This window comes from Peromyscus californicus, unplaced genomic scaffold (assembly GCF_007827085.1).
Source record: "Peromyscus californicus insignis strain IS unplaced genomic scaffold, ASM782708v3 Scaffold_7__1_contigs__length_154581171, whole genome shotgun sequence".
NCBI lineage: Eukaryota > Metazoa > Chordata > Mammalia > Rodentia > Cricetidae > Peromyscus > Peromyscus californicus.
The window spans coordinates 39,848,103-39,864,834 of record NW_026294595.1 but is presented as its reverse complement, the minus strand read 5'-3'; the positions used below and the strand labels follow the sequence as shown (position 1 = coordinate 39,864,834).

Here is a 16,732-nt window from a genome sequence, read left to right as displayed (position 1 = left end):
TTTCAGAGGAAATGCTTGCTGCAAAATATGCTCTTTGGTGGTCTCCAAATGGAAAATTTTTGGCTTATGCAGAATTTAATGATTCGGACATACCCATTATTGCCTACTCCTATTACGGTGATGGACAGTATCCTAGAACAATAAACATTCCATACCCAAAGGTATGCTGGATACTTTTCATTGAGGCCTTCATTCCCTTGATGTCAGAATGAGCAATCATTACCATGAATAGAGGTGGGATCAACACATTTGGAAAGTCTCTTGTCCTTGTCGTTGTAAAGCAAACACTGTACTGTGCTCTATTGTTTATGTGGACATCTGTTGCTTTGGACATCTGGCTATGCTGGAAGAAGTAGTCTTTGCAAAATCTATTGCAGAATCTTTGAAAAAACATATGGTCTAGATCATGGAGGAAAAACAAGCTTAACTTAGTTTTAATTATATATATATTTTTTTCTATGTTCCAAATTCAGGATAAAGTTCTGTTTCACAATTCCCTCTTGAATTCTCATGTAAACGCAAACCCAAAAGGGAAATTTAAATGTTAAATTTGATGTCTTGGTCAGGTAGCATCAGGCACATGCTAAGACCATTTGTAGAGAGGTAAGTTTATGAGCCTCCACTTCTTCTGTGAGGCAATTAATGGAAGTAAACATCATGCACACTTTTTATTCAGTTCCAAGACTGTAGGACAAGGACCTGAGTGTCCAGCAGAGAGACAGGGAAGAAGCATTGTAACCTACATGAGAGAGAAAAATCAGGGAATGAATTTACCTCTTGCAAAAGAATTGGATATTTTTTAGAATGTGGCTTTTTTATACATAGCGCCTACTGCTTTTACTTGCCAAACCCTAGTCATGAATGACTCCAGTGGGTCCCTATATGTGACAGGATGGATGTGGCATTTGCAAAAGTGGCTTTTGAAACAAGCCAAAGACGCCCCAAAGAGAAAAGTAGAATTATAATGTTTATGTTAAAAGCCATTTAAGAAAAGGGAAGAGATAGGAAATGAGTGTTGAGATAGGAGTCACCTCAAGGACTGTGTAGACAAAGTAAAAGCTAGAGATGCTTGAAAGTGAAAAGTCTGATACTTAGAATCCAAAATTTAAAAAAAAAAAAAAACTGGACTATTCTGGAGAATCAATGTGAGCAAGAAGAGATGAAGACACGCAGAACTGAGGAGTGACAGCCACTTGTCTGGAAGTGTGTACCTAAGTCCTCATGTTTCTTTACAGACTAGGGACACTAGAAGCTTTAGTCCTAGATGGAGAGGTTAGAAAATGCCAAAAACTGAAGAAGTCTCAGGAGAGACAAAAGTGATTCTCAACCTGTAGGTCATGAGCCATGGGGGGGGCGTGGCGGGTCAAGGGACCCTTGCACAGGGGTCACCAAAGACCATTGGAAAACATAGATATTTACATTATGATTCCTAACAGTAGCAAAACTACAGTTATGAAGTAGCAATGAAAGTATTTTTATGGTTGATGGCCGCCACAACAGAAGGAACTGTACGTATTAAAGAGTCACAGGATGAGGAAGGTTGAGAGCCACCGCTTTAGGTGAAGGCAAACAACATTGAGTTATGGAAAACTGTGCTCCCAAACTTTGCAGATTCAAATTTCGTCTTAACTGCTAGATTCTTTCTGAAGCAAAACAACATGAATTTGAAGATACTGTCTGGGCATGAGGCATATAATGTCATGTAAATTTTAGGCACAGAGTAGCACAAAAAGCACAAACCAAGAAAAGGTGTAAAAGCCCATGGACACTATTTGGTAGTGAGATTTCTGCTGTCATTTGGAATGGAAGTAATGGTAGTAACTTGTGAAGCACCTGGTGGGGGATGAGCAATCTGGTCATTCGATCCGAATTGTTTGGCCAAGCAGAAAAGGTAAGTTTTATTATTTAGTTTCGCTTCCTATTCTCTTCCAAACAGATCTACCTACTCTTCAGAGCACGCAGGTATATTTCTTATCATCTTAAAAATAATGACATACAGCTGCCTCAAAAATCAGGACAGAGTACAGTCTGCAGACACATACTTCATATCTCCAATAACTTCTCCCATAAATCTAGTCTCTCATTAAACACATGAAATACATTTGACTCCCGTTGGTACAACTCTGGTAATTGTCTTGCAAGTAAAATAGAGATGATGTTCCTGGCCTCTATGCCGAAGAGCTTCACTTAGCTTTATTCACTTATTAAAATATGCCTAGAGTCCTAAAATGTTTTGAAAATATTGGTGGTAAATAAAACTGTTTGTAAATTTCCATGTTCTTGGTAGGCTGGAGCTAAGAATCCTGTTGTTCGTGTCTTTATTGTTGACGCTACCTACCCTCACTATGTGGGCCCCATAGAAGTACCAGTTCCAGAAATGATAGCCTCGAGGTCAGTGATCTCATATCCCTCTCTCACCTTGTTTTGCTTTGTTTTGTTTGTTTGTTTGTTGTTTGTTTGTTTATTTGAGACAGGGTTTCTCTGTGTAGCCCTGGCTGCCCTAGAACTCGCTCTGTAGACCAGGCCAAACTCACAGATCTGCCTCCTGAGTGCTGGGATTAAAGGTGTGAGCTACTACCTGGTTCTGCCTCTCATTTTTAACCAAATTCTAACATGTTGAACTTCCTATATCATTGTTTAGACTTCTTTTCCAGTAAGTTAAAGATACGTGTGCCAGAGCAGAAAATTAACATGCAAGATACATGCAAATTAAAAGTCACAAATAAGTTTCTTGAACTAGTTTTTAAAATACCCTCTTACTCATTTAAAAGACTCATTTGCCGGGCGGTGGTGGCGCACGCCTTTAATCCCAGCACTCGGGAGGCAGAGCCAGGCGGATCTCTGTGAGTTCGAGGCCAGCCTGGACTACCAAGTGAGTTCCAGGAAAGGCGCAAAGCTACACAGAGAAACCCTGTCTCGAAAAACCAAAAAAAAAAAAAAAAAAGACTCATTTAAAGATGACCATGGTGATGACTCGAAAGCTTTCTGGGGTTTTTCTTGGAGGTAGCAATATAAAGTTGTGACCAACATGCAGATTGGAAAGTTTATCATGTCTTCAGCATGACTCCCTTAAAGTCTGGTCTACTTCCCTCAAGCCAAGGTTTCTGGATCTATGTGCATCACCGAGTTATGAACCATATAAGGCAACTCTTCTCAAGCATCAGCATTGTCTTACTATTTTTTGTCTTACAAATAATTGTCTTAGTATTATTTCCTGGTTTTGATTATCTGGCTATAGAATTGTATGTGAAGGAACTATTTATTGACAGACAGGAAAATGAAGTATTTGGGTTAGAAAGACTCTTTAGGAGTATAGTGCTCTTGCCAAAGACTGGAATTTACCTGGCAGTATCCCTATAGGGCAGCTCCAGAAGGTCTGATACCCTCTTCTTGCCTCTTCTGGTGCTGGGCTCATGTGCACAAACCTACACCCAGATGTGTAATGTATACACACTTAATGAAAAAGTAAATCCTTTAAAAAAAAAAAGAAAGGGAAGAAAGACAGAAAAAGAAACTTCTCTAGCATATCTGATATACACCTGTCTGATTAATCTTGATTATAGCAACCTTCCAGGCCTAAGCCAGTCCTTTGTGTCTTTCTGGTTGAATTGGCAAAATAATAATAATAATAATAATAATAATAACAACAACAACAACAAATAGAGGTCTCCAAGAGCCTCATCTGACTTGCACAGAGGGCTTGGGTTTTCTCCAGCTACACCAAGGAGAATCAAACAGAGTCACAGGGTTGTTCACAACAACCTGGTCAATGGAAACTTGAATAGGTGATTTTTTTTATTATTATTATTCTCCTTTAGTGCTAAAAGTAATGGCAGAAACAGAGCAGGAGTCAAGAGACATCTCAAGCACTCTCGACCCATCTTTACATATTTAAATCAGTACATTATTATTTCAAATTTATACAGAAACAAACAACTACAAGGCTAAATAATTTCAGTGAAGTAGGATATTATGAGGTCAAGATGTGAGCCCCGAGTCTCTTCTAGCTCTATGGAAAATTAAAAAGTTCTGCAATTCTAGCTATAAATTTTCATTCACAGACAAGTATAATTATCACAGCCGCTCACTGACACTCGAGTATGTTATGAACACCATCGAAGCTATTTACATCATCTCATTATTATATTAACCCAAGTTTCAGTACTTGACCCTGGTGACAGCTGAAACTTGCCTTCGGCCGTGAACCCACCTGGATACAAAGATGGTCTTTTCACTAGATTTGCTCCTTCTGAACCAACTAAAAACTGAAAGAAAAAAAAAGAGATTATGGGTACATAATAGAAAATTTAACACTTTTATCCCTCTTAGGGAGATATATAGCTTTGCTCTTACATCTTATTTTTTTTTTTTTTTTGCCAAAAATGGGGAGAAAACTCAAGTATGAAATAATTTGCTTAGATGAATAAGCTCTTATTTATTTTAGCCAGCAGATCTATTTAAATATTCTTCTCAAAGAAAATTTGTCTTGCTTACTTACTAAATATATATCCTATAATAACAACTGTCTTCTAGAAAATATAAATGAAGTTACTATTTAAATGTGGTAATGGGCTGTCTGTTTCTGTTTGTTGGCAGTGACTATTATTTCAGCTGGCTCACATGGGTGACCGATGAACGAATATGTTTGCAGTGGCTAAAGAGAGTGCAGAATGTCTCGGTCTTGTCTGTGTGTGAATTCAGAGAAGACTGGCATTCATGGGATTGTCCAAAGGTAAGGTGTATTAAAACCACTGGCAACTATTTCTAAAGATGAAAATACAACAGGCGCTTCTTATTTGTAGGTCACATTTTGTATTGTAAAGCAGGATTTGGTGCATTCAATTGCCAAGTGTTATTTAAAACAACACATCCCGTGTTCACAGCAATTCCAGCATTTTGATTACATACAGCATAGCAGTTGTTTTCTTAGACTGCTTTTACTTTGAATATAGAAAAATACTAAATGAGACAATGTGACATTAGGATGGTGATCTTCCGGTTTGAGATTGTCAGGTTAGCAGTCAACAGAAGCAAAATAAACAAGATAAGACATAGAATGAATGGGTCTATTAGGGAAACAGCTGTTTCACACAAAAATGGAGAAGAAATGAAAATTAGAGTTGTATCTTGTCAAAATTGGAAAATAAATTATAAAAGGGATTAAAATATTACCTATTTTTTAAATCAAAGGTAGGTCCCTGATAATAGGATATGAACTATTAGATTATTATGTTGTTGTTTGTTTTTGGTCTTTTGGTGGGGGGCACTACCCAGCTCCCAAATCAATCACAGGCAGAGGCTTATTCTTAATTATGAATGCCCAGCCTTAGCTTGGCTTGTTTCTTTCCAGCTTTTCTTAATTTTAACCCATCTGTCTTTTGCCTCTGGGCTTTTACCTTTCTCTACTTTTGTATACCTTTCTTTCTTACTCCTTTGCTGGTTGTGTAGCTGAGTGGCTGGCCCCTTTTGCCCTCCTCCTTCTCTGGCTCCTAGATCTTCCTCTCCTCCCACAGTTCTCCTTCTATATATTCTCTCTGCCTGCTAGCCCTGCCTATCCTTTCTCCTGCCTTGCCATTGGCCATTCAGCTCTTTATTAGATTATCAGGTGTTTTAGAGAGGCACGGTAACACAGCTTCACAGAGTTAAACAAATGCAACAAAAACAAAAGTAACACACTTTAAAATAATATTCCCCCAAATTATTATGCACATTATGCAGCTGTCCAGTTGTCTTTGGAGAATCCCCCCTACTGTACCAATCTCAAGATGGGGAGCTTGAAAATAAGATACAAATTTACCACTGAGCTTCAATTGCTTTACTGTTCAAATTCAAACATAATTGGCTGAAATTAGTAAGTCAAAAACTACTTCACCAGTCTAAATCATTAAAATACACCTCTTTTAAGTACTCATTTTAGAGACTAAAATGTTAACTTTTTCTTTAAATAAGAAATATTGATGAGTACATTTTGAGAAATTTGAAGAAATATTTCATTAAACCAAATGTAGAGCAAACTTATTTTATGAAGTTAAAGTCCAGATCAATCAAAGTAAGTCATTAAATTCCATCTAGAAATTAGAACATTTTATTTTATAAGGAGAACATTTTATTCTGTTGGGAAATATATCAGGGCTATAGTAGTCAACATTACTTAAGCTAAAAATATTTTTCAGTCATTAACTTGTCAGAAAGAGTCTTGACTAACTAAGAAAATTTGCTAGACACTGAGTTTGTCTCGTTTATGTCTTTATAAACAAAGTAAAAAGAAAAGTTTTAAGCCGTATCACTGGCAAAACCTGATCTTAATTAAACTAGTTAATTAGAACACACTGATCTGATTGACTGGCTCTGGTTGGATATATCTTCACCACTCCCTGAATGTAAGCATTATGAACTCCGCTTTAATTTAGCATAGCTTGGCAACTATGAGCACAGACAAACAAAAACAGATTTATTTTTAATCAGAAATTATAGTTTATCAAAATATGACACAATTTTAACCTAAATGGATAGAACATATAAAATGTCCCCACAATGAGGAACAGAGGTTCCTGGAAAATAACCTTTATGGATAGAAAAGTAATTGCATTTAGAATATCTAACTATGAGTTAGAATTAACTCATAGTTTTCCAACGGCCATGCTAATGAAAAACGTATTTGTGTTTTAATAACCAATAATGTTTGAGGATAATCAATCTATGTTTTATTCATGTTGCAAGGCATGAAAGAGGTAAAGGGACTGGTAACAGTTATTTATTATATAACAATATTGGTGAGATTAATTAAGAAATTCACTGTTTGCTGGACAGTGATGGCACACACCTTTAATCCCAACATTTGGGAAGCAGAGGCAGGCAGATCTCTGAGTTCAAGGTCAGCCTGGTCTACAGAGGGAGTTCCAGGATAATCAGGGCTACACAAGGAAACCCTGTATCAAAAAAAGGGAAGTTATACCTTAATGAACAATTATCTTATATATTACTCTTGTCTCTCTAAAAATGGACTAAAATATTTTTTATCTTCATCACTGAAAATACTCAAAATCTTTTTTCCCAATTTTGCATTTCTTTTTCTCTGTGAGGCATTAGCAACCACCATAGGAGATAATCCAAACTCCTCTTAAAATTGTTTTTGTCTTCATGCCTTGTTTGAAGACTACATATTCTCAAGGTCTTCTTTTTATTTTGACTGTGTGCGCTTGAATGTGTGAGTGCATTCGTGTGTGTGTGTGTGTGTGTGTGTGTGTGTGTGTGTGTTGGGCGGGTGGGGTGCACACATGTGTGTTCATACACAAGTGTAGAAGCCAGAGGACAACCTCAGGTGCCATACTTGGGAATGTTGACCATCTCCTTTGTACAGAATCTTTCATGCCCCTGAGTTTGGCATTTAGACTAAATCGGTACGAAAGCAAGCATCCACCAGGCTCCAGGGAATGGTGCTGAGGTTACAGGTGCATACCAACACACCTCCTAGCATTTTTAAAATGAATTCTGGGGCTGGAACTCGGGTCATCATGCTTGCAAGGCAAACACCTTTCCAAAACGCCATTCTCACAGCCCCTGTTCTTTTCTTGCCTAGATAAATCTCGCTTATCTAGAATTTTGTTTCTTTTTGAAATTCTAATATATGTACAACAACTCTCCCTTCTCTTTATTCCCTCCAAACACTGCCATATGCCCCTCCCCACTTTCCTTCAAACTCATGCCCTCCCTCTTCTTTGTTATTGTATGCACATATGTACATACATATATGTTCCTCAAGAGAACCTGGTCAGCCTGTATAATGTCCCTTGTTTGTGTGTTTTCAAGGCTTTTTGTCATTGGACAACCAATCAGTGTGCTCTTTCCTGGGGAAGACCACATTTCCAGCTCCCAGCTTTCCTTAGTTGCCTATAGTTTTTCGTGTGTGTGTGTGTGTGTGTGTGTGTGTGTGTGTGTGTGTGTGTGTGTGTGTGTGTGTAGGGGGAAGGTCTCATGGACTTTTCCCCAACTGCTTTGTCATGTCCATTGGTGTCATCCTTGGTGAGCTCAAGTTTGGGCGGTCACGTTGACCACCTACTTAGAAACCTTATTCTCTAGGTGAGACATTTCCAAGGCAGGCCAACAGCGCTCCTGTAGGAGGAAATTCCAGTGCTTAAGGCTTAATACAGTAGAAATTTATGGTTCGTTTATAAAAGCCAATAGCAAGCCCAAGAAAACGAGATGTGGTGTGGAATGGGTCCTCTGCTCCATAATGTAGCTCAGAAACCCAGCTGATGGCATTTCGGTTATCTTACTGTGTGGTTCTAAGTCATTAACATTCATCTGCAGCAAGGAAAAAGAATGGGAGGTGGGTTCTGCATGGGATGTTTTTATGGGAAGCGCTACAAGTAGCTTGTTTCCCTTTCTGCTCACATACTGTTTCTAGACCTTACCTCATGACTGCGTCCCATTAGAAGGGAAGCTGGGAAATGGGGCTCAGCTACAGAAAAAGTCCTTTGCCAAAGTATGGCTAATTATCCTGCTGGTTCTTTCATAACTGTCCACTTAACTCCCTCCAAGCGGTCTCTATTCATACCACAGGTTTGCAGAACTATTTGTCCATAACTCTCAAAAATTATTTCTGATGATCTGAACTTTCAATAACTCCTGCACTCTATCCCCACTACTGTACCCTTGATCTGGGTCTTTATCACTATTTCCTAGACATTAGCATTCTAGGTGGCACCTTGGCCTCATCCCACCACACCCGCCAAATCCACATTGTCTCTAGTGTTTACAATTATATTTTCCCTATTTGGCAAGTGAAATCCTTCAAAGAATTTATCCACAGACATTCAACATTCCTGGATGGAATAGAAGTTTCTTTGAGATCTTGCTGATGTCTATGTCTTCCTCTCTTCCAAATTCCCTGTGGCCACTTTCCTGTCCATCCACTGCAGTTACTACAGTATCTATACCTATTAATTCAACTCAGAATGCTTTTTATTTGTCCAGAAAAAGGTACTATTTACCTTTTAAGTTTTCTAAATATTTATTAAAGAAGCGATGCTCCTGCACTTTGCTAAAACCTAAAATTAAGGGTTTAAGTTTCTATTTACCCCATCAGAGAAGAAAGAATACAACCTCGACTTCACAACAGAATGCCCTTTTCTCTCTGTTACGCCATGCCCTTGGTTTGGGCTGAGCTTCCACAGAGGTGCAATAATTCTAATACCTGCCGAGTGGAAGGGTTGAGAAAAAATTCTGAAATTGGGTCCTGCACTCATTTGTCCATAGAGACTGGGCAGTGCTGCTCTGAAATGATTTTAGTAAAGTCTCCTGAACTGGAGGCTGAGCAGTAGGACACGCTGATGAGGTGGCTTAACAGTTCAAAATGTCCAGCTTACACTTTTGAAAACTTGTTCTTTATATGCTTTAATATGACCTTTTTTGTTTGTTTGTTTGTTTTGTTTTTCAGACCTGGGAGCATATAGAAGAAAGCAGAACTGGATGGGCTGGTGGAGTATGATTTTTCTATCTTTTCCTTTATTTTTAATGGTACCCAACATATTCACTGAGCTGAGTTTTACACAATGTATGCATTCCACCTTGTATGCTATGGTTAGGTATCAAACAGGAAAATCTGTTTTATTATGATTTATGGTTACTTGTGTCTGGATGCTTTTGATGGAGTTATTCAGTGATATATGAGGTTTGTTTACTATGAGAAATAATCATGTTTTATGGAAATCAATCATATGTTGTATCCTATATTAATTAAGAGTACAAAACAACATGGAGTATAAATGCTGTGTGGATGCTGCCGCATGTCACAATGATTGCATCCAGCAGGCATTTGCATTGGGGTGGCTGCTCTGCTGACATTTAGACATGGTGTACAAAAAGGGAAACATGAGAATTAGTTTTAATCTTTGGAAATTTGCTTAATATTGAAACCTCTAAATTTCAGAAGAAGAACTATCAGAAAACTTTTGTAGTGTTAACTTTGGGGGATAAGTTCCCATCCTCTGAAGGTACCTGCTTTATTGAATAGCTTTCCTTGACCTGTAGTCAAACTAGTAGCAATGAAATTAAGCTGAGAAAACCTAGGTAAGTGTACATGATTCATACACCCATTTAGGTTTTTAGGGTGTGTGTGTGTGTGTGTGTGTGTGTGTGTGTGTGTGTGTGTGTGTGTTTAGTACGTGGGATCAACAAGGGCCACATATACTAGGCAAGTGCCCTACCATAAGCTACATCTCCAGTCCTTGTTCAATGAATACTTATTGGGTCTTTAGACAAATTACAAAGGCTAGTCATACTAGTATACAATAAAGTTATTTTTAAAAAGTGGTTTCTTTAGAATTTATCCGGGAGATTTAAATGGCAAAAGTCACAAGAAATTAACTAGAAATATTTTCCTGTAAACATACAAAATAAAAGAACCTAAATTTTAGTTTTCATGTTTAGAATTAAGCTCTGAAATCATAATGCTTAGACAGCAGTTACAGCAAAACCATCAGTAGCTAATTAAGCAATACTCCACACATCTGTGGCCTGATGCTAAAACCTCTTGATGAAAAACAAAACATGAATTTTGTGTTTGGTATCTGAAAGCCTGTACTTCTGACTAATTGTTACCTGGGTTTAAGCATCATCTTTTGCCATTTAGGGAGGATGGCATAATACAGCACTGTGATAAGTAAACTTACTTTCTAGGGGAGATATTTTAATGGCTTTGCACTTCACACAGAGATAAGCGACTTATCAGAAAATCTAAGCATGGTAAAGAAACCAGAGCAGGGCCTTGTTAAAACTGCGGGCAGTGCAGATGAATGTCTTATCTAGGGTCCAGGTGTGACCTGCAGCACGAAGCACTTAACTCAGAATGCATTATGGCCCTAGCTCTGACAACATGATAGCGGAAATTTTTCACACCCTCTTTACCTCCCCTAAGTTACCTGCTCATCGGAAGCAACTGTCTTCCATGTGTGCAATGAAATGAAGGAGATAACAGGCTTAGCCTAGCACAAAGATTCTTCCTGTTTGCCTGGTCCTAATATCTTAAAACAAAACGTTCTGCCCTGTTAATTTTTAATTTTAAGTACAAATGAAATTTTAAGCTTTACTCAGAATATAATCGTTTTAAAAGCCCCTTAAGTAGCTCACGAGGTATGTGGGGAATAACTTTCACTAGGTTATATTAAAATGTCCTGTGACTCGGGTTCCATTTTAGTGACTAAGACAAGGCAGAACCACTTGTCTCTCACACTGCAGAGTATGAAGGAGTCGTTGTAAAGAAGGTCCTTATAAGTAATTCTGCCATTACGTAGTTGAGGGCAAAACTTTCTGAAATGAAAGAACAACTTTGTCAAAGGCCTAAAGAAGTGCAATGCATCCACCAAATTGCAAGCTAATTTTCTAGCCCCTAACTTCTTGATTCACTTTAATGTAATTTGTCTCAAGATGCAAAATCCTACAAAGTAGAACTTATGATGAATGATGATTATGAATATATAAGCAGAAAGCAGCCTCACATTATTCAATTTTCCATTCTGTTACAAATTTATTTAAAGACATATCAGACATTTACATAAAGCAAAATTTACTTGAGCAAAGACTTATTCATGGATCAGGCAGCCTCCAGGACATAGAATCCTTTCCTGTGTCTCTCTGTGTTGCCTTGGGTCCCCTCTCTCTCCTATTAAGACTGTGGTTCTTGGATCTAAGACTAACACTAATCTGGTAGGACCACATCTTCTATTTTTATCATAATTACATCTGTAAAGCTTCCATCCCAGTGGAAATGAATTTGGAGAAACATTATTTACCCAGGAAATAAATGAGAAATATGTTGCATTTTAATGGCACATGGTCACAATATAAGAGAAATAATTTTATCAAAAATTATTAATTTATCAAAAAATCATCAGATGACATCCAAATGTGATCATTAAATAAACCCTTGGTGACTCTTCCTACAATCCCTTTGCTCAAAATTTGATCTCAGAAAAGATATAAAAAGGAACAAATGTCTGTAGCTAGAAGATATTGGTGTATGCTTTGGTGTTTATTGTTTTCCTGGGGTATAAAGTAGCTGAACACCTTTGCCTACTGTTCCATGATCTTAAACCAAGAAGACCAGGTTTTAAGGCATTTTTGCATGATATGGACGAGCTCTGCTCTCATGAGATTTTTTTTTTCCCAGAAAGGTGTGATCATTTCACCAGAAGACAACCTATAAAAATAGCCATAAATGCAGGGCACATAAAAGTTTTACAATGGTAGACACATGACACGATTGATAGAGCAAATCAAAATTTTACCATGGGAGGCGCACGACACTGCTGATGGACATTTGGTATGAGACATTTGCAGAATTTCAGTTGTCTGTACTTCTTAGGATACTGAGTTGCCACTAGTTCTGTCCCAAGACACTTGAGTGTTTGCTAGTTCCAATGCAATTAGGTGGCTCCCAGCAGGGTATGCTGAATTCCTTAGACTCAGATGAGAAGGCCATTCTGCCTTCTGAGCTGGTAGCTAAGGTCACCCTACCCACTAACCATGCTTCATGGCTTCTCTCAAGTGTGCTAGGCCTGCCGGACTACTAAAATCTGTGGCTGCTACACCACAATATCAGAATCTTTCAAATGTCATTAAATTGTTGACATTAGGAGCTTAGCGATAGACAAATCAAAAATTTAAAGTACTGTAAGCTTTAGTGAGAATTATACTTTGATCAAACACCTCATTTTAAAGTCTGGTTTGATTAAGTATCAACACTTGTTTGATATTCATTTAACTCAATTCCAAACCACATCATCATAAAACAGGATTTTGTTAAATTAGACGCTGTAAACCTGGGGGTTTGGGTGGGGGTGCATTGGTAAATAAGCACTACTTGGCACATGCAAGTGCCTATTAGAATCACTGGAAAACCTATCATCTAAAAACCTGGAATTTCAAACATGAGTGACAGGTGACAGGAAAGGCCAGGCATTAAGATCCTTAGCCATATATGGCTTTAAAAAATATCTGTGGCTTTAGTTTGTCCTTTGAATATAACCTCTGTTCATTTCTTTCAGTTCTTTGTCTCAACACCAGCTTTTAGCCATGATGCCATTTCATACTACAAAATATTTAGCGACAAGGATGGTTACAAACATATTCACTATATCAAAGACACTGTGGTATGTTCCTTCCAAGATTTATCTCCTCAAAGATCATTCATTTGAGGTTGCTCAAGTAACGCTCAGCTTCACACAACATAATGTTTGTCTTTTTATAGGAAAATGCTATTCAAATTACAAGTGGCAAGTGGGAGGCCATATATATATTCAGAGTGACACAGGATTCACTGTAAGTATTTCATGCAGGCATGATGCACCATTCAAGTTTTAATTGGCACCAAACAATGGATGTACAAAAGATGAACTGTACTGTCTACTCAGCTAACTGAAGGAGCGTTCTTTAGCTTCTGGTTATGTTCCAACAGCTATGATTTCATTAAGAGTGCACATTCTTTAATAACTAGTCAGCAAGATTTCCTTTTGGAAAGAATTTTATTAGGTACTTTTATCAAAAGTATAAAAGTTCTCAGATAACAATTGATTCTGAAGGCTAATTGTATTCTCCAACACTTAAAGCGATGAACAAGTTTCAAAACCCTATAGGAAGTGGGCCATAGATATGGAGACCCTTTTGTAGTCATTTGGAGTTATCTGGATTTCATGAAGGATTACTGCCTGCCAGATACTGTAAGGTGAGAATGATTACTCTGAGTTTGTAGATGAGAAAACAGATACTCAGAGCATGTAATTGACTTGGCTAAAGGCCATTTAATTAGTGGGAGGTGAACCTTCAGAACTAAAACTTATGAATCCAAGACTGTTGCTATTAACTTCAGTAGGGAATTCTTTAAGTTCTTTCCTTTCTGTTCATTCTACACACTGTCTCATAAAAGCTATCTTGGAATAGTCATTCATGATGCATTTACTAATCATAAGACCCTGCTTTGTCAATTCTTATGCTGTGTAGATTAGGAATAGTCCCTTAGTTCTCATAACCTGACTGCCATTAAATGGAATTTGGGTAGCAAAGGAAGAGAATCATTAGTCTGCCCTTACCATATATAAAGTATCAGGAACCTATTGACATTCTATGAAATTGTTTGAATAGGAGCCAAAGGAGTTTGGTCCTTATACAGAACAGCCATGAAAGTGACTTAAAGTCAGAAAAGTAATGAGATAAAAATGAATGGGAGATGGATTTCAGGCATGATAGGTTTGGGAAATGGAAAAAAACTGAAGGCTTGAAGATCCTACTATGGCTATAATGATGGCCAGGGGTGACTGAGGCTTAAGCTGGTATGATGAAAATGAACTGTGGACTAGAAAGACAAAGCTACGCCTCCTTTCTTGTGTGTCCTCAGCATGAGGCCTCACCCAGTCAGGGTTCAGTTCATACTTCTTAAGTGAATCAAAGGAAAGGGTAGATTTTTAGGAAAGATGGGGTGGAATAATTATTATTGTCTATAAGGGAGAGGAGAGAGGCAAGTGGGAAAGTGGGCAGGGCTGCTGTGGCAGAGGTGAAGGCAAAACTGGAAACTTTGACAGCCTGGGAAAGCTGCTGCGAGGGGCCTTTGCGAGAGGGGAGTGAGCAGTTAATTCACACACTGAAAGGGTGTGGGAAAGGCAGGTGAAAGTGATGACTGGACTCCTGTGACATTAGTACAGACATAAATAAACCAGACATACGCAGGTTTTGAATATGAATGTCATACAGGAAGTGCATTGAGTCCTGCTGTTTCTTTCTTCTTTAAGGAACTTTTTTTTTTTTATATGACATTGAGGATGCCTGAACGGCTAAGCCCTCCTGAGAATTAAAACAAACCTTGTTTATTCTAAACTTTTCACACTCTATTATGCTCTTCTTGAGGGGAAAAATAAAGAAAGACAGCTACCTTGAGCTATTCCAATAAATTCACCGAGGAATGGAAGTCATGTCACCAAACTGGATTTTCCACTTCATAGCTACATTAAGACAGAATGGAGCCTGCACCTGGGTAGTTAGGAAGCAAGTGTTTTTCCCTGTGGCCTCTTCTGCAGCTTGGTGGATTAACATGGCCTATGGTATGTTCATATCATCCATTACAGACGAGTTTCCTGGCTTGCCAAATTTATCTATTATCGGGAGTGTAGAATACATTCAAAATGTGTTCTCAGTCATAGACAAAATAAATGACAGTTCTGAGAAACCAGTAAACACTCATAATGGAACAGGAAAAGTATAATATTAGTTTAAATAGATCTTTTTGTCATATACTTAATGAATCAGAATAAGATATTTTGATCATAAAAAGAGTACTCAGCTCAGTTTTATCTGTCTCTAATGATCTGTAAGTTACAGTAAGTGCCCAAAATTCAGTTATGCATAGCAGTGACTCCTATACATAAATATTAACTAATAGTTTCATTAAATGAATGGGATTTTTGCCAAAGTTACTTACTAACATTAGTGACAATACTTTTGTCACTTAGTAATCAATATTTAATATTTCCTAAATTCATTTCAGGTTTTATTCTAGCAATGAATTTGAAGGTTACCCTGGAAGAAGAAACATCTACAGGTAATTAGGCCAATTCAAAATAGTATTGATAGCTAGATACAAAGATGTATAGATATGTGAGTCAAATTGAATCATAATCCTAGGTAGATATTGAATGCTTTTGAAGTGTGAAATGTAATAAAATCTACTTGTAAGTTAGGGTAAATAATTCAGAAAACAACATACATGATATCAATATAAAAGTCATATGCTGCCAAAATATGAGCCAACTTAAAATGTTTTCTTTTGAAAAGAACAATATCAGAAATTCTAACGATGATATAAACACTAAATATTTTTCATAGTAGTAGATACTTCAAAACCTTGGAGTTAATCCAGCACACTTATTCCTAATGCACATTTATTGAGCGATGGCTATGTGTCCCACCATTTTTACTCTTGTAGTGTAATCTTCACTCTGGCTTCTTTTGCTATAGCCAGCTCATCCTTATATTAGTTATTAAAGTTCAATCCAATTGTCCTGTTGATGGTTGGAATAGTAACCAAAAGACTCCTTTCTATATATAAAAATAGAAACAGTGGTTAACATTGCTGGTGCACCTGTAATTGTATTTAATTTTGATAGCTTTATGAAGTAGTTAATATTGTTGGAGTTGAGACTTGAACATGGGTATGCTGTCCTCTAAACCCTTACTGTTAACTCCCTTCCTTCCATTTCCAAGATCGCACAAAAATTCAAGCATGGAATCTGTAAGAGGTAAAACAAACAAACAAAAACAAAACCCTCTTATTCATAGTCCTCTGATCACACCTAGATACATACTCACTTTTCAGTTAGGAATCCTCCTTCTCTGGAAACAGCTATGTCTCTAGAACCCCACTGCCATGCTCAAGGCAATCCCAGAGAGAAGGAAGAGAAAGACTTGGGAGGTGGGAAAGCTTATTCTGGCAGCCAGAATGCGCTCTGACACAGCCTGAACCTTGGCATAACACCATCAGAAAGGGATTCTGCTGAAGTATTTAACGAGAAGTCCAGAAGTCTATTATTTATTGAAAGTAATCACTCCATTCCTGAACTACAGTGTGGAGGCACGGAGGAAGGAAAGGTGAACCTTGGCCTGTGTGGGATAGAGGAGGCAACATCCTCAGATGGAGTTCCCAAAAGCCCACATGTCCTGTTGAAAGGATGAAAGGTGCAGGAGG

The 16,732-nt window shown here is 37.8% G+C and overlaps 1 protein-coding gene across 1 annotated transcript in view; it reads left to right on the top strand.

Moving 5' to 3' along the window:
* The window catches only part of Fap (fibroblast activation protein alpha), a 74,049-nt gene that overhangs the window by 28,607 nt on the left and 28,710 nt on the right, over window positions 1-16,732 (top strand). Inside the window, exons 9-15 of the mRNA XM_052725457.1 lie at window positions 7-161; window positions 2,288-2,391; window positions 4,597-4,732; window positions 9,440-9,484; window positions 13,047-13,151; window positions 13,250-13,320; window positions 15,536-15,589. Coding sequence (XP_052581417.1) covers window positions 7-161; window positions 2,288-2,391; window positions 4,597-4,732; window positions 9,440-9,484; window positions 13,047-13,151; window positions 13,250-13,320; window positions 15,536-15,589 — 670 coding nt within the window. The remainder of the gene's footprint in view (window positions 1-6; window positions 162-2,287; window positions 2,392-4,596; window positions 4,733-9,439; window positions 9,485-13,046; window positions 13,152-13,249; window positions 13,321-15,535; window positions 15,590-16,732) is intronic.